We start from the raw sequence: 18,850 nt of genomic DNA on the forward strand, positions 1-18,850 counted from the left end.
CACCTATTCCACCAGTTTGATTGTTGCCTTGTTTTTCTGGAAAAATAAAATAAAATACAAGTTCGGTAAAATTGCATTGCTACAACCCTACAAAGTACAAAATCCTCCATTGTAGGAGAAATTAGGTGAAAAAGAAGGGAATGAGTAAAATAAAAAGTATTTTGTGACGTCCACACAGGCTCAATAAAGCTTTTTTTTTTTTTTAAAAAACCTGTAGAAAAAAACTAACAAAAACTCGACAAAGATTATAAGTTACATTGATTTTATAGAAAAGTGTACCGAAAAGCGTAGTTTATTTAAAAATTCCAACAGTTTTATTTTTATTTTAATTTGAAGGATAGAACAGGAAGTCCGGCGATTACAGTCTCTGTTTTGACGTCACCTGCATGGATAGACGGTATTTGGGTTTCCAGCCAACTGAATGCGGCCGAGTGTTGGAGGGGGTCGGTTAAACGACGCTTTATTTTTGTTCAAAATACAAACATTGCTATCGAGGTAGGTCGTCGTTTTTGCCACGCAGACGTAAAACGTCGCAGTGGGTTAGCTTGCTCTCGTTTGTCTCCTCAAAGCCCTGACAGCATCCCGCAGCAGGTTAGCTCGGTCCAGCCGGTCTCTGGCTCTGCTCACTGACCTGCAGCATCGACTGGGGCGGTGTGTGGATATGTAACATTTTGACCAAATTGGTCATGCTCTAGTTTTTGACGTCAAAGTGACATAACTGGGGGGAGAAATGGCAGTTGTTATTAGAATGACTCAGGGTGTCACCGGATATAACACATTTCTGAGCTTAAATGGGGGCTGAAATGTTTTTGTGAGCACACCATGTTTGTTTTTTCTTCTTCACTTTGAGTTTTTTTTAAAAATTATTATTATTTCTGTTTGTTTTTACAATGCATATCGAATTTAGTACATTGTAGTAACTCTGTCATTCGCCCACACACAGCTGGACGTGTGGAAACAGGAAGTGAAACACAAACTGACCTGAGAGATCTCTGAAAAATAGAGTTTGTCCTGGGATCTGAACAACTGAACACAAAACAATAACCCGTTTAATCTCTCTCTCTTCCTCTCTCCCTTGGCCCAACGTCACCCTTGCACACCCGCAGCCATGTCTCCATCAGTCCCGCTGCAGGAGATGATCCGAGCCATCAGGTCAGCCAGGACCCAGTGTGAGGAGCGGGGGGTCATCCAGAGGGAGTGTGCCGCCATCCGGGCCCAGTTCAGACAAACCGACAACGGCGGGCGGTCGCACAACCTGGCCAAGCTGCTCTACGTGCACATGCTGGGCTACCCTGCTCACTTTGGTCAGGTGAGGGGAGATTTAGTTAATTCCTGTCATGGGGTTTGCGTGGGCTGGAGTGTGGGAAACCATCAAGTGTCTGCTTTCACTTTGTGCCGACTTTCGCAAAGTCCAGTCCAAAGAGAAGTGAGGCACCGAGAGGTGTTGTTTGTGTGATCAGCAAGTGTGCAGAAATGTTTGATAAAGCAGAATATCCAGGCCCCTTCCACGTGTTGCCATATTACAAGCATAAACTTCAATGTGTTTTCTTGGGATTTAGTTTGCAAATCTGAAGTGGAATAAAAGGTTCTCATCGTATTTAGTCACTTTGAGTCAAGAAGACTTTGAAGTTATTTTGGTAAATGTCTCTACCAGTTTTGCACATCTAGAGACTTAAGTTTTTGTCCACAAACTCATTTAGAAAAATAGCTCACGCTCAGTGAGATCGGTTCAAGATAGATTGTAGACATCATAAGTTCATTCTTACCACAAATTCTCAGTTAAATGTACAGGTGTCCAACTCTGGGCTCCTGGGTGTCTATGCATCGTTAAAAAGTCTTAAATTAAGGCCTTACAATATCTTCTAATCATAAAAAAGTAAGTTGGTCTTAGATAGGTTGATCACAGGTCTTAAAATTTGTGTTGACAAAACTATTTAATCATATAGATTCATATATACATATATATATATACACATACGTATACATATTTGTTTTTCTCCCGAGACTTTTCTGTCAGGCAAAATTTGAATCGCCCTCAGACATCTATATTGCGTGAGACTGGACGGTTGGGGCTACCGCTAACTCACTGCTAGCATACCCATCGCTAGTTCACTAGCTAGCTATCTTGGGTAAGTGCAAATTTATCGGCAATTGGATGGACGCAGTTCGTGCATTTCTGTGAAGACAGAGGGCTTAAGTTTAAGTCGTAATGGTCTTAAAAAGTCTTCAATTTGAGTTGGTGTAACCTGCAGAAACCCTGAGCTACCATCCTGCAGGTTTTTAGATGCATTCCTTCTGCAACACGCCTGAATCAATCGATTCCAGGGTTCTGCAGAGCTCACGAGGAAGACCAGAGACGTGGCTCAGACGTGTTGAAGCACGGCTGCATCTTAAAGTTGCAAGAGTTGGTGTACACCTGAGATCTTATGGTTTTCTTTCAAAAGCTGCTTTCTTCTTGCCGCTCTTTCGTAAAAGCTATGCACTGCTAGCGCAACACAATTGGGATATTGCTTTATTACTGAAAACCTGCTTATTTTTGTGTCCACTTCACATTTGTACGACTTTGTGTTGTTCTGTCACATAAAATACATTTTCTAACATGACAAAGTGTGAAGACTTTCCCAAGACGCTGTATTAACTGGTTGAAATTAGTTCTTTTTTCTAATCCTTTCTGTTATCTGAACAATGTGAATTGTGTTTAATTCCCTCAAGCAAAACCTGTCAAAGATCAACAAATCTCCTGTAAGTAGGCCACTGATTCTGTCGTTTCCCCACTCAGACTACCAAGTCTCCTCTGCTCAGAGTGATGAAAGAGCAAATATTTTTGCCTTTGGGCTTCAGCAAAGGGGTCAGTATTTCAAGTAGCTCCACATTTCACAGACTCGTTGCTTTTTCTTTGTAGATGGAGTGCGTTCGGATGATCGCCAGCCCGCGCTACAGCGAGAAGCGCGTGGGGTACCTGGGAGCGATGATGCTCCTGGACGAGAAGCAGGATGCGAGCCTGCTCATCACAAACTCTATAAAGAAGTAAGGAGAACTCTTAATAACTGCATTGTATGTAATACGATTTGCGTTTATATCAATGCAGGGAGAAAAACACTTTTTGCGTTGGTGTATTTCCTCTTTGTACGGCTAAATGTCAGGGATTGGTAAGAATAAAATCATAATCACATATAGTGCTGTGAAAAGGTAGTAAGCTTCTTACATTTTTCTGTTTTTGTTACACTTCAGTGTTTCAGATGATCAAACTAATTTTAATATGAAAATCTAATAATTGATTGTGTTGCCCATGGCAACAAGAACTCCCATTAGGTGTTTGTGAAAGCTGGCAATCAGCATTTAACTAAATTTATTCCCAGGATAAAATGGTTTTCATTTAAGAATGGTCCGTTTAGCATCAAGCAGTGACGTGCGGTCAGGGGAGGCAGGTGAGGCAGTGCCTCACCAGCCATCATGGAAAGAAAGAAAATATATAATCATAAAGTAATTTAAATTGTTATATTCATCCGGTGGTTTGTACTAAAAAATATTTATTTTTCATGTAGCTTCACCAATTTCGATTTTTATTTGTTCAAAATCGCTGAATTTTCTTATTTTCCCATTCAAATGCTTGGAAGCGATGCCGGTGAGGCAGCAGCGAGCTCTGCCTCACCTTGGATTGCGCAACCCCTGGCTCTGCGCTGGCTGCTAAGCGGAGAGAGCATGTTGCTGTACGGCGTCAATAAAATGGTTTAAACAAATTTAATATGTGAACTTATTTCCAATAATTTAGCTTATGTATATAATGTACAGTGCTTTTTGTCACCAACTGTGTTTGTGTAACGTGTTTCGTGTAATGAGCGATTATAAACGGCAGAGAACAGGTTCGAGGTGAGGCAGGCAGTTCTCTTGCCTCATGGCAGGGGGCGCTCAAGATCCCAGACGTTCGTCTTGTTCACTCCTCAACTGCCGAGTAAGTGACAGCGAGCTAGGCTAAACGATTCGGGAAGCAAGTCAAGTGCAGCGATAGATTTTGTGAGCTACAGTTTGTATGTGTAAGGATGCAGAAGTGAAACATAACCTGTAAACTGCTGTCAATCTATGCATCTATTTGCAAATCTGATTCTGATGACGTCAGTGCCTCACCAGCTATGAACCTCACCGCACGTCACTGGCATCAAGCAATAGTATCTGAGCTAACATCAGGCCATGACTTGGACTAGACCACTCCCAAACCTCCATTTTTATTTTTATTTTGCGGAATTAACTTGTGGGATTTGTGATGAACTGACGGTCACGCATTTTCAAGAGTGAAAGTGTTGATTCCACCCTGACGCTAAAAAAAAAAGTCAGCCTAGCTCACTAAGCTACCTCCACCATGTTTGACGTTTTTCTCTTAAATTCTATATTAAGACTATTATATGTAAGGAGGTATACAGATGTAACCGTTACAGAATATTTTCCCAAAACAATTAAGAAGATATTTTGGGGCGGGGGGGTTCTTGCTAAATGTGAGACAAACCTTTGCAGGGTTTTTCTGGTTGTTTTTTCTTATTGTTTCTTATTGTTGCATCATGAACCTGGGAACATTAACCAGTGTTCTGCTTTTTTTGTTTTATTTATTACATTTTTTTGTGGTAGTTGGCTCTCTCTGGAGTCATAGAAAACACCGTGTTGCAACTTTTTCCAGACTGATGGGTCTCAATAACTTTGCTTCTCATCTAGTCTTGAATTTCTTTAGATGTTGTTACTTTTTGAGATATTTTTTCCTACTTCCTGTTGTCAGGTTGTACCACTTCAAGAGTTGTCTGGGCTCTTCAGATTGGTTAGTAATTAGGCTTGTAATTTAGATGGACTTCTATGTATTTTCCTCAGATTTTGGGGGATATTAAAAGTTGTTTTATATAATCTGAAGCATGTGGCCAAAAGATAATTTCAGTCAAAGAGACAAACCTCCGTGGAATAAAAGGCTAATCATAAAAGTGTTTCATGTCATTCAGATAAATTACATATCCAAATTTTTATTTTTATTTATTTCTTTGATAGTAACCACAAATCTGCTTTGCGATCAATGTATGTTTCTGTGTTTGTCTCGTTCAGCGACTTGTCTCATAGCAACCAGTACGTGCAGTCTCTGGCTCTGTGCACGCTGGCTTGTATGGGTTCAGCTGAGATGTGCAGGGATCTGGCCCCAGAGATCGACAGACTGCTGCGCTCCTCCAACTCTTACATAAAGAAAAAGGTTACAACATTTTATTTTTTAATTTGTGCAGTTCCTAAACATTTATCCATTAGTAAAGCTCTTTTTGGTATTACTGTAAACACCAAAGAGTGTCGGTGGTTTATTTTATTATCATTTTTTTGGTATGTGGGAGTTTTATGTTATTATGAGCAGTCAGTATCTGCTTCCAAGTTTCACAAATCAAAGTGGAATTGGTACAGATGAAGTTAAACTCTGCACAGACTGGAGCCACAATGAGTTTATTCACTTGGTACAAAATAAGAAATGTTTTATCGGTTTAAAGTTTAAATGAACAACAACGTGTTTGTTTAAACTTTAAACAAACACGTTGTTGTTCATTTGAGGGATGTCCAGATTGACATTTTTAGTAGGTAGCGATAATTAAAAAAAAAAAAACTTGATTAGAAATTCAAGTTGACAGATCGGAACGTCACTATTTTTATACGTCCATTTGAATTTATGTTTTTGGTAACACTTTATTTGACGGGTTGTGAATAAGACTGTCATGACATGGTCATAAACATGACATAACACCTGTCATGAACATGAGTAAGTCTTCATGAATATTTATGACTGTTGTCATAAAGTGTCATTCAGTAAATCATGACACTTTTAATACAAAGTTGACATTATTCAAAATGTCTTTGCTATGACAACTTGACATTAACCAAGAAATCATGATCTGACATAAATTTGTTATAAAAGTATTACTGATTAAACTTTAGCTTTAATAACATAAAGATACATAATTTTTAAAGTTTAGTCACCATTAAGCCATTAATTACCATTGTTTTCTAGTAACACCAGATTTATAATGTGACTAAAACCTCTCAGATTTAGAACATCCATATTACCACATGATCCGCTGTTTGTCAGATCTTTGTGTAACATGGGTTACATTTTTGCAATACACCTTTTTTAGGGAAAATTGGTGTGTAAAACCTAAGACACTCTTTCCTCCTGTTGTTAATGCTTCTTCTTTCAGTCGCTTGAGTAATAAGAAAACAAACTTCTGCTTTACTCTATTTATTGTTGAGTTGATAGTCCTAATATTGCTAGATTTTAGCAAAACGGTAAACAATAGATTGGAAACGTTGCAGATTAATTTAGCTACATGTTAATGGAGATGATGGCTAATAGCTGCCTTTGAATTAAGGTATTTGTAGCTCCTCTGTTTCAATTTAACCACTCTTGGTATGAGATGGTGTGATTTACTGACCAGTATCCTGCAGGCTGCTTTATGTGCCGTTCACATTGTGAGGAAAGTCCATGAACTAGGAGAGCTCTTTGTCCCGTCAGCTCGCTCCCTCCTCTCTGAGAAGAACCACGGTTAGTAGATTTTAATCCCACATCTTACGTCCCTGTGTCCAAAATGTTGCTTCCATGATCTTCTTGTATTTACCGTTTACGTACAGGTGTGTTACATGGAGCCGTTGTGCTCATTACTGAACTGTGTGAGCGCAGCCCAGAAACACTGGAGCGCTTCAGGAAGGTAAGCGGCGTCCCGATCCGATGGTCCTGCGGTAATGTGCGCGTCGTAACGGTGGGTGTGTTGTGTGCTCTCCAGGCAGTCCCAGATCTGGTTCAGATCATGAAAGGCCTGGTGATTTCAGGGTATTCTCCGGACCACGATGTGGCAGGAGTCAGTGATCCATTCCTACAGGTCAGCCTTGCTCTTTAGGACTTTGAAACTCGCAATAGATGCCCACTTCTTCACTTTGACATCACTGGATATTTTATTGACTTAAACCCAGATTGGGTTTTTTTTGTTATGCTTTGTAAATTTATGTCAACATTTGTTTAAACTTAGAGCAATTCCTAGTGCCTTGCAAAACTTCTCATACCTCTTCAACTTTTCTACATTTTGCCACATTGGAACAACAAATCTCAGTGTATTTTTATTGGAATTTGATGACTTCTTGTGGCAGCTGGTTGCACTAAATTGCATCTAACGGTGTTAGAGTAAAGCAGGCAGATTACACATCAGACTTCTAAAATATTTAGTGGTAAGAGATTTGGAGAACCTACGTTACTTTTAATTGACCTGTCATTTAAAATCCCCATAAAATACAACAAAGTTTATAGATGTAATGTCAAAACTGCCAAAAGGTGTTAATACTTTTGCAAGGCACTGAATATTTTGATGTAAGTTTACACAGGTGTATTATTTCTCCTCTGTTTTTGTGCTTCTTCTCCCCCAACTTTTTCTTCAGGTACGCATCCTAAGGTTGCTGAGGATCCTCGGTCGGAACAACGAAGCAGCAAGTGACGCCATGAACGACCTCCTAGCTCAGGTTTTGTTTTTATTTTTCCAACCGAACAGCGTTACTGGAATAATGAGATGTTTTGCTCAGTTCCAGAGAAGCATGGATGTTCAAATTTGACTTTTGGACATCTTTCTTGTCTGTACCAGACACTCTGCAAAATACAGAGTGTCCTCGAATCCTTAAAAGATTTTATATTAATTTATATCAAATTAAGGCCTTAAAATCTCTTAAATTCATCAAAGAAAATGTAAAGTCTTACATTTTGTATTCTAGTCGTGTGCAGAGCAAACATCTTCACTCACTGTGTTCTGTGACTGAAGGTGGTTAAGGCTACAGGTAATTAGCTGCTAGTACTTGCTTGCTAGCTCGCTAGCACACAAACAAGCCATTGGCAGCTAGCATATGTCTCTCTAGCTAGCTAGCTAGCTAGCTGGCTAACTATAGGACCATATGCCATGTGAGAAGTACAAATCTGCTGCCAAGAGCCAAAACCCCCACAGAGATTTCACAGTTTTGGTCCCCTGCATTTCTTTGTACAGCTCTGTCATAATACATGTTTTAAATTTTATTTTTAATGGTCTTAAAAAGTCTTAAACTTGAGGTGATGGAACCTGCATAAACCTTGAAATTCAGTCTATTGTCTGACAATGGCAGTTTACTGATGTGCAATTTGTTTTCTAGGTAGCGACCAACACAGACAGTACCAAGACTGTGGGCAACGCTGTGCTCTATGAAACCGTTCTCTCTGTACTAGACATAAAGTCAGAGAGCGGCCTCAGAGTGAGACACATTCTCTTTTTACTGCATTATTACATCAGCAGTCTTCACGTAATTATCAAACGCTCATCACTTCACTTGCTCCATAGGTTTTGGCTGTAAACATCCTGGGAAGATTCCTCCTGAATAATGACAGGAACATTCGGTAAGTGCTAATTTTCTTCCTGTTTTAATCCTTCACTCTGTTATCTCTGCTCACCACCTATTTCCTCTGATCTCAGTGAAGGCTTTTTTTCCTCCTTTATTTCAAAAGTGACTGATCTCCTCCCAACAGGCTGAGCTGAATAATTACTTTCCCTCTGAGCGTTTATGCTAGGAGCTCACTCAGTTTAAGCACATTTTAGCAGTGAATGTGGACACGTTGCATAGGTTCCTGGAGGTTTCCTTGTATTGCGGATTTGTTAGTCTTTTCCACATGGTCCTTGTAGTAAAACGGGTCCGTCTAGTTTGCTCCTGCCGAACTACTGACAGGGCGGCAGTGATGAGAATGCTTCATTCCTGTTAGACCTGCTTTACTTGATCATATCTGCCCAAACATAATGTCTGAACTGTATAAAAGTGCTGACACTGCTATTAATCTCTGTTCATGATGCGGTACAAAAAAAATGTTCCATTGTTGGTCTTCTTGCAGATATATTGCCATGACCTCTCTTCAGAAGATCGTTTCGACAGACCACAATGCAGTTCAGCGGCACCGTGGGACCATTGTAGACTGCCTGAAGGACCAGGACGCATCTGTCAAGCGGTAATCGTTACCTACTTCTTTAGTGAGAAATGGGCTGAAACAGAGACGCCACTACATGAAAGGCCTCTAATTCACAGCCAGTGTACAAAAGAGTCCGTTTTCAAGCAGGAGTCGGAAGACCAGAGGTGTCCAAAGTGTCCAACAGACCCATTGTGGCCATTAGAATGATTTTTTTTTTTGTGGCTTCTTAATTGCATTTTTTTTTTTAAATTGCACAAATCTGGTTTCTCAAGCACAAGCTGTTGATGCAGATGGACACTTTTTACCATTTTTAGGGCAAGATTTTCTTTGGCAAATTAAAGTCCCCTTAAGATGGCAAATATTGGTAACACAAAGTTCTTGTTTTTAATTAACCATGTATTTGGCTTTCACTTTAATTTCTTGATAAAACAGGACCAAACCCATCCATATATCATTATTATTGTTTTAAAAATGCTGTTTTTCTTTTTTTAGCTTTTAACTTGACAATTTTTAGGACACTTGTATAAAGTCTTCAATATAATCATTGGAGACTTTTACAATCAAAACCATAAGTAAAATGGATTATGAAGTCTCTGAACAAAATTGCCCTTCAAAAAATATGAATCATTAAATGAATCATATTTTATTTTAATTTATCATGTGATTAATTGCTTATTGCGACAGGCTTAGAAAAAAAAAAGTTGTATAATTTATGCAAAAACATACAGGAAACCAGTGCGAATCTAGGAAAACCAGGATAATATGATTTGCCATTATCCAAAGATGTGCAGTAGTCATATTTACATGAAATAAAGGTAAGAACATGTTTTTGCGATATTTTTATTTTTTTTTTATGGAAGAAAACATTTTTAAAAACTATTATAAAGAACTTAATAATAGTTTTACTTAATCTCATCCTACACTTTGTTTGCAAAGAGGAAGATCAATCTGGATCTGTATGATTGGGTGAACCACTACTAAATCTACTAAATTGAAGTAGAAATTGTTGCATATCATCATAATAAACATTTTATGTCTATTTATTGGTTCAATCGTTAACCAAACCTGAAAAAAGCCTGTTGTACCATATGTTGCTTTTGAAAAAAAAACATTTGAATAAACGCAGTGAACCGGTTACAAAAGCAAGATTTGATTTTTTTTTTTTTAGTAGTGTCTCACCATTAAAAACATTTTTCACAATTACCTTTTAATAAATACACAAGCTCTCAACAGATTTACCAGTAAGTGAAACAGTTTCACACCACCTGTGATTTTTGGCACTCTTATTTCTCGTGTTTCAGCCGCTCACTTTGGGAGCTGCTTCACTTATCTAGCATCCATTTAAAAAAAAAACAACAAAAAACTGCATTCTTAATGAGACAGACAGAGCATTTGTACCAAACAAACTAGCATTTAAGCCTTTAAAGCATCTCTTTTAATGTTCATACGCAGAGATAAATCCTAAGTATCAATATTTAAAGATGTTCCTTTTTTTTTACATCGGGGAACACTGTGAGCGCCTGTCAACACAGCCAAGCTGGATTAATTAGCACCTTTGATCCTCCTCTCCCATCCACGTAGGCGTGCTTTGGAGCTGTCCCTGGCTTTGGTGTCGGCCTCCAACATCCGCTCCATGATGAAGGAACTGCTCATCTTCCTCTCCTCCTGCCCCCCCGAGCTCAGGGCTCATGCTGCCAGCGGCATATTTAACGCTGCTGAAAGGTAGAGTCTCAAAGAATGTTTGGCGGATTTTATTCCGCGTATAAATGACTAGTTTATTCCTAACACTGTCGTAATGCATGCAAGCACAGATGGCTTCCCGTCATGCATGTGAATAGATTGGACGTGTTGTGTGTTTTTGACCCAGAGTGGGGCAGTTTTAATGCTGAGGCAGATGCAATAAAGGCTCTACTTATCCACTCTGCATCCACTCAGTGATATTCCTGTGTGACAGACAATGCCCAGCACTTATTCTCTTACACACAATGCAGATACAGATTCAGCAGGCTCGTCTCACCATAGAGCACTGCTCAGTTGGCTGTGTGTGTGTGTGTGTGTCTCTGTCAGGTATGCGCCCTCCAAACGCTGGCACATTGACACCATCCTGCATGTTCTCACCACGGTAAGTTCACTGTAGTAAACACTTACAGAGCCTTGCTAAATAAGTCATATCCCTTGGAGTTGTGTTGACATTTTGTCGCCTTACAACCACAAACTTTGATGAATTATTAGGCTCGTACAGGAGGTATCAACGACTTTAATTGCCAGCGTTTGCATTCCTGCTTTTTTGAGTTATATTTCGGTCTTGTCAAACCACATTGTTTCACGTGTTTTTCTGTTTCCTTTGTGGCAATTTGATTGTTTGTAGCAGGTGTTTTTATTCATTTATATTTTAGTGGGTTAGTGGTCTTTCATCAGCAGCAGCTGGATAGGCAGTACGGTAGAGAAGTAGAAGACATGAAGTAAAACTCCACGCTAATTTGACTAACAGTTATTATCCCAGCTGAGCTGTGGATCTCTGCAGCTCCTCCAGAGTTACTGTAAGCATCTTGGCTGATTAATGCTCTCTGGCCCTGTCTTGATTAGTTTCACACTCTTTCCATTTTTGGGTGACGCATTAAACAGTTTTTGAAGTTTGTGGTCGTAATTTGACAAAAACTAATACAAAATTTAAGGAAAATAAATTTAGATTTTTTTAAAATGCCTTCTAACTAAACTTTTTTTTAAAATTGGCAAGAAAGTGTAAATTCAAAGTTCCACACGTTGCTTAATTTTTCAGTTAATCAATTACTAAATTAGCTGACAATTATTTATTAACCATTTCATGTCTTGCAGTCAATGACTAATAATTTTGTTTTTTGCTTATGTAACATGAAGGGTTGGTCTTTTTGCTAAATGCCACCCCCATTTTCAATGAATTTCTCTATACATATTGAAGAACGACATACGATGACACAAACAGTTGCACTGCTGAAGGATCTACAGCTGCGTTTGCGTGTGTGTCATTTCCACCCGCGCAGGCAGGGGGCGATGTCAGAGATGAAACTGTGCCCAACCTGATTCAGCTCATCACCAACACCTCAGAGCTGCACTGCTACACCGTCCACAAGCTCTACCGGGCGCTGCTCACCGACATCTCTCAGGTCTGTGGCTCAGGCTGGTCCGGTTTCACTGCACGGTTTGAGTTGGATGGAAGCAGATTTATCTTTTAATAAAAAAAAGTGAGAATTTTTTGCTTTTCCTGTGTATCTCCGAGTGATGTACAAGTGGAGTTTCTTTGTGTTCGCAGCAACCCCTGGTCCAGGTGGCTTGCTGGTGTATAGGAGAGTATGGAGACCTGCTGCTGAAAGGAGAGTGTCAGGAGACAGAAGCTGTGCAGGTAAAGTATTGATGTTGTGTTTAGGTATAAACCAAAGAGTGCAAGATGGTCACAGTGTTCGGGAAGAAACAAATTGTTGTTGTTTTTTAACTCCATAGGGTTAAAAGGAAAATAATAGTGACATTTATTTTGCTCAAAACTGAATTTAAAATGTCTTCTTTTTTGGAGGTTTATCACCTTTCTTTTTGTTTTGCACGTGTTTTCATCAGGTGACGGAGGACGACGTCCTGGACGCTTTAGAGATAGTTTTACAGTCGCACATGTCGACTCCAACGACCAGAGGCTTCGCTCTCACCGCCACCATGAAACTGAGCACACGCATCACAGACAATGTGGAGTAAGAAAAAAACAACCCACCTCTTTAGTCCCTGGCGGTCCGCAGTGATCAGAATCGTGTAAAATGCCCCTTACAGACCAGTTTGTTGATTGGAGAACTTCTGCAGAACGCCGACTGTAAACACCTTGCGTAACTTCTCCGTTTCACACCCAACTGCTTCTCTTTCTCCTCATGAACGCGCTCCCCGCCGGCAGTCGGATCAGGAGCATCGTCAGCATCTACGGAAGCTGCATAGACGTGGAGCTCCAGCAGAGGGCGGTTGAATACAATGCACTCTTCAAGAAGTACGACCACATGAGGTAGGCAAAGACGGAGCAGCATCAGATATTTCTTTCTTTTGTACGTGTTATGTTCTAAGACAATAGTTCTCAAGTTTTTATGACAAATAGACACTGTTTTTTATTTTATTTCAGACTTTATTTGGGATACTTAAGCAGTAGGGAAATCTGAGTAAAGTATCTGCCAGGTCTGGATAACTAATTTTGTATTCTAGAAAAGTCTGATTACTGTCAAAAAGTGTCAGACATCCGGGGTGAACTTTTACATTTAAGTATTGGCTACAAAAAAAACGAGGAATCTGTAAATTGGAGCAGTTCTTTAACTATCTATCTGACTGTCCATCAATCCATCCATTTGTTAGTTTATCCATCTATCGATTTGCCCGTCCATCAGTCCATTCTCCCAATAGTCAGTTTATCAATCAGTCTGGACTAACTGAACTTTTGGCTAAACTGGGTTCAAAGTCATTCCTGGATCCAGGTTCTAAGTTCAGAGGTGAACTCAGGATGAGAAACGCACCATTTCTCCTTCCAGGTTCACCGTCTCTGTCGCGCTTCTGTGTTTGAAGAATGTTCTGATGAAGCAAAGAGCACTCACTTTTACTTTTGTAAACTGTGATGGTTGTAGCTATTTCCAGACTGAGGTTATTGCTTGTTTCCACAGGGCGGCTGTGCTGGAGAGGATGCCTGTGATTCAGAAAAACTCTCTGGGCCAAACCAATGGAGAGCTGAGCGAGGAACCCATCAAGGAGAGCCAACCGGGAAAGGTCAAACAGGAAGAGATGGCTCTGCCACAACAACCAGCTGGACAGGTATGATAACACATGTGAAAACAGACTTTCCTAAAATATCTCTTAATTATAGTTACTTTTTTGCATCTTTTATTTTGATGGTCACCAGGAAGTTTAATAATTGTTTATTGCAATAATGTGAGAATAAAGTAAAAATATTTTGAGGGTAAAAGCATAACGTTATGAGAATATTCATAGTAAAGTGACTATATTCTCTTAATATTACGACTTTATTCTTATAATTTTATTACTTTATTCTTGTAATTTTACTATTTTTATTCCTTTCAAGCATTGTTCTAATACTCTGTCATAGAATACAAACTGGTGTGATGCAGAAGAAATGTTTCCATCGCGGTTTTGCGAAAAACTCCAATTTCGATACGACCGAAAAACCACCTCATTCTAGAGTAAAAACTTTCAATCGAAAAATGTGTTTATTCAAAATTAGCATGTTTCCATTAGGAAGATTTATTTCTGTAATTCCAGTTTGCGCGATTTCAACGTAAGTGGAAATGCATCTGCAGTTTGTTTGGTTTAGTTCTGTTTTCCACCTGGAGGCATTAAATATCAGGGCAGCTGTGTATCTACGTGCTCCGCTCTGTGTTTTTGCTCAGGTGTGTGACCTCTTGGACCTGCTGGGAGGTTCTCAGGAACCTCTGCAGCCCAGCTCATCAGTCGGTGGCTCAGCATCAGCACAGCTCACTGCTGCCCCCGCCAGCGCTGGAGGAGACCTCCTGGATCTGCTGGGTGGGTTCGAGCCCACTCCTCTGGTCCCAGGTGAGTTCTGTCAGACACAGATGAGATGAAAACACAAAAACTATACGATTGTTGGCTGTAAAAAAAAATATATATATATATATATATATATTTTTAGAATGTATATTTAACTTTTCATAAGCTGGTTTGCTCCACGTATTTGAATCAATTCAAAGTTTTTTTTATGCTTCTGCTTGCCTCAGCTCCCACTGTGACGGTGTATGAGAAAAATGGTGTGACTTTGACGCTAATCTGCGAACGACAGTCGGAGTCGGGCCTGACGGTCACGCTCACCGCCTCCAACTCCACCGACTCAGACATCAGCAGCTTCACCTTGCAAGCTGCGGTGCCCAAGGTTTGCAACAAACATCCTGTTTATCCCCCTGAACTAACCGCCGTGAAGCCACCTTCTAACCGCATTTCTTATGACAATGTCGAGTTCGGTGATAAACGCACCACTCAGTGTTACAGTGAGGAATATAGCCGTAGCAACAGCAGCAGAGTTTTAATGACGTTAATGAAATACTTAGGGACTCGCTGAATGACATTGTAAACAGCAGTCAATTAAAGTGCAGACATTTTAAACAGATTGACTTCATTTAAATTCATTTATAAAATGTCTTCCATCACCACATTACAGTGACAGTTAGCTGTAGTCTTATTGAACCAGATGTATTGGTGCGTTCGGTCAGTTCGTGTTCAAAATTCAGACAAATGTAGTGTTGTTGATTAGGAGTGCTAACAGAGCAGTTAGCATACTGCCTTAACACAACAATGAACAAATCTCTCTGGTCGTCTGAGTCCAGTGAGGTTTAGAAATGAAAATTCACATTTATGCAACTTTAAAATAATAATTTAAAACCCCCCACTAAAATAACCATTGCATTTTTGGTTTATGCTTAGCATTGTGAAACCAACTACTGGAACCAGGAACCCTTATTTTATCTCTGTTAAAGACATTCAACCAATAACACGTCTTATTTTCAACATTTAAAATGTGCTACTTTCGTTTTATTGCGTCTAAAATTGTTACTACAGTCCTACTGGCAGAAAATGAAAGTAAAAATCACCTGTGTTGCTACGCTGCTGCTTCAGCTTCATCGTTTTTTTGTTTTCTGTCCTCCAGAGTGTGCAGTTACAAATGAGGGCCCCGAGCAGAGACTCCCTTCCTGCACATGGTGGCGCTAAACTGACCCAGCTGGTGGTCCTCAACAACCCCAACAAGGTGGGTCTGCAAAATGCAAATAGGACTGTCCCTACATCCTTAACAAGTATTAAAATGTCTTAAATTTATTTATTTAGAATTAAGGCGGGCTGCACAGTGGCACTGTTGCCTTGCAGCAAGAAGGTCCTGGGTTCGATTCCCGGCCCGTGGTCTTTCTGCATGGATTTTGCAGAAATCCATGCAGAAAGACATGCGTGGGTTCTCTCAGGGTTCTCCGGCTTCCTCCCACAGTCCAAAAACATGACTGTCAGGTTAATTGGTTTTTCTAAATTCTCCCTAGGTGTGAGTGTGTGTGTGCATGGTTGTGTGTCCTGTCTATCTCTGTGTTGCCCTGCGACAGACTGGAGACCTGTCCAGAGTGAACCCCACCTCTCGCCCGGAACGTTAGCTGGAGATGGACACCAGCACCTCTCGACCCCACTAGGGACAAGGGTGTAAGAAAATGGATGGATGGATGGATGGATGGATGGATAGAATTAAGGCCTTAAAATGCCTTTCTTTCTTTTTTTAAAGTAAGTTGGTTATAGGTCTCACACTTAGTTGTAGCCAGACTATTTAATCTCGTTTATTGATAGTTTTTTTTTTTATGTGACTTTTCTGACAGGCAAAAGCTTGAGTCACTCACAATCGGCTTCACTGTGTACTGTGACTCGAGGCTACCAGTTATTATCTGCTAACATATATATGTTATATGTTACATATGTATTTATATTAGCAGTATATTTATCACCAGTTAGCTGTACGATGTCTGTCTTAGCCATTGGCTCACCTCTGTTGCCAACCCTTATAATTTATTTGCGATTTTCTTTTGTACGTTTCTGTCGCGATACAGGCCTTAAATTCCATCCACAACGGTCTTAAGAAACGTCTTAAATTTGAGTTGGTGAAACCCGCAGAAACCCCGTCCAAAGGCGCAAGTGGAGAAATAACGCACAAGCTGGTTCTCCCATTCAATGTAGTGATTCTTTAACGTTGCACCCTAGCGGTGGGGAACACCGATGGAAACTTCTTCAGAAGTTTTGGTTGTGAAGTCGTGAATTGACTCAAGCCCTTTGGGAACCATGTTGTATTCTTATCTATTTATTTTTACTATAATCAGACATGAAGACTAAAACGTTCAGTGAACTGTTCCTTACATTTCAGGTAAACCTGAAAATGAGGATCCGTGTGTCCTACACCTGCCAAGGCTCGGTCGTTCAGGACACAGTTCAGGTGGACTCCTTCCCGGGACTCTGAACGCAGCAGGATCAGGAGGCGTCTCTCCGAGTCCCGTTAGGTTGTTTTCAAACCCGAGAAATGCGTATTTCACAGGAATCCACAGCCACACTGAAGAAATTATATTTTTTTCGGTGCTTGTCAGGTAAACATCACAACGGTGAACATTTAAGGATTTGCAGGTATCAGAGAAAAAAAAATGGGTCATGTAAATTGAAATCATCACTATACAAGTTTAAGGAGGGAGTTTGTTTTTCTGGTTTTTTTTACCAGTGTTAGGGTCACTTGGAGAAAGTATTTATTTACCTGTTTCAAGATTAAAGTCAAAAGAACCAACTTGAAATGTTGAGGAAAAGGGTGAAATCCTGGGGAATAAAATTCTAATCGAAATAGTTTAACAGCAAAAGAAAAACAAAATGAGATCAAAAAGCTGATAAAAAAAACCCCCACTGAATATATTTTTAAGGTGACACTTCTTAAAAGATGTTATGTTGAGATTGTAAACAAGGTCCAGTGATGGCTCCTCTTTGTGTAAATGACCTGTACTGACAGCCGTTCAGACATTTTGCTTTTTTTCCCTTTAATATCCTGTTTCCTCTGCTTTTTTTTCTTAACATTTTAGATTTGTTCTTGAACAAAAAATTGACTTTACTGCTGAACTAAAATGTAAAAAGAAATGTGTGACCCTAATACTCTCTTGTAGATTTGAATGTTTGTGAACCCTTTTATTTCTAGATTCCTGCACAACTTATTTCAAAACATAGTTTTTGCTTTTACAATATAGTAGTGACATGAATTAAACCAAATTAATCTAGGTATACTGATTAGGTCATCTCGGCCTACAACATGTTTTAAATTTAATACTTTCGATCATGTCTTTGGGACAGTCTTGCTGCATCTGGTTCTAAAGAAACAAGGACTGAAGACGTTTTAAAGAGTAACAAAGGAAAAAAATAAATTAAAATCCATGTTTTATTTATCTGGGACACTTATCTGATTCTGAAAAAATCGAATATTTTATTTAAAGATTCATTAATACAGAAAATTAATGAGGGTTCACAAACCTTAAAGAGCCACGACCATTTTATTGAAAGACTGCTGCTGCATAGCGTTTTTATTTTCACCGTTTTTTTTTTTTGGCTTTTAATGGCAACTTTTCATCTTTGCTCCATATCAAGATATTTGCTTTTATGCTCTTTGCACTGTCAAGGCAAAACACTAACCAATGAGTTTTTCACCACTACTTCAATTTTTATTTATTTTTATTAAAAAGCGAGATATAGAAGGGTAGATTTTAAACACAACCATATGAGTTGCCTTTTCTTATCTCAGAGTTCTTCGATTATCCAGGTGTTTTAGCTCCTGACCATTCCCCTGTGCCTTCTGACACTTTTTTTCAAAACATTTCCTTCTGAGGCCAAGATCATTTAGTTAAGACTTTACATACCAAACAACACCGCTCCTGGATGTTAGAATCTTATCAATTGTTTACAGATGATTAAATAAAGCAGGTTTATTTATGAAGATTATGTACAGCAAAGCAAGAAGAAACTCAGGCACGCCGCTGCCTACCAGATGTATATTTTGGATAATAAATGTCGAAGCACAACCGAGAGTTTTAAATCCACGGAAACGCCCAGCCTTTTGTTGGGGGACAAAGTGCTACAAAACAAAAAAAAACAAAAGATGTCGAGATGAGACCAGCGTGTTTGCGTTAGCTCGGTGACTCATTTTCATCTCTGCTTTTAGCAAACTCTAGACGTCAGACCACACACACGACTCCACTGTAAAGAGCTGAGAGAATATTGATTGTCTTTGATTATTCTATTTTGTTTTCTAATTAAAGAAATTCTCAGGCGTGACTTAATCTGATGTCTGTTTTTTGTTTTTTTTTGTAA

General features: G+C 39.5%; 1 protein-coding gene across 1 annotated transcript; it reads left to right on the top strand.

The window, feature by feature from the left end:
* The first annotated feature begins 383 nt into the window (after window positions 1–383).
* Window positions 384–18,814, top strand: LOC102219080 (AP-1 complex subunit gamma-1-like). The gene is made up of 22 exons (XM_005809254.3): window positions 384–495; window positions 1,107–1,309; window positions 2,903–3,027; window positions 5,080–5,221; window positions 6,454–6,550; window positions 6,637–6,713; window positions 6,789–6,884; window positions 7,435–7,515; window positions 8,170–8,268; window positions 8,355–8,410; window positions 8,897–9,010; window positions 10,553–10,693; window positions 11,039–11,093; window positions 11,992–12,114; window positions 12,261–12,350; window positions 12,560–12,687; window positions 12,882–12,986; window positions 13,630–13,777; window positions 14,371–14,533; window positions 14,716–14,867; window positions 15,639–15,737; window positions 16,881–18,814. The coding sequence occupies exons 2-22, from the start codon at window positions 1,109–1,111 to the stop codon at window positions 16,971–16,973; spliced, it is 2,385 nt and encodes a 794-aa protein (XP_005809311.1). The 5' UTR covers window positions 384–495; window positions 1,107–1,108; the 3' UTR covers window positions 16,974–18,814.
* The last annotated feature ends 36 nt before the right edge of the window (window positions 18,815–18,850 follow it).

The sequence above is a fragment of the Xiphophorus maculatus genome, chromosome 6 (genome assembly GCF_002775205.1).
Source record: "Xiphophorus maculatus strain JP 163 A chromosome 6, X_maculatus-5.0-male, whole genome shotgun sequence".
In the NCBI taxonomy this organism is placed as follows: Eukaryota; Metazoa; Chordata; class Actinopteri; order Cyprinodontiformes; family Poeciliidae; genus Xiphophorus; species Xiphophorus maculatus.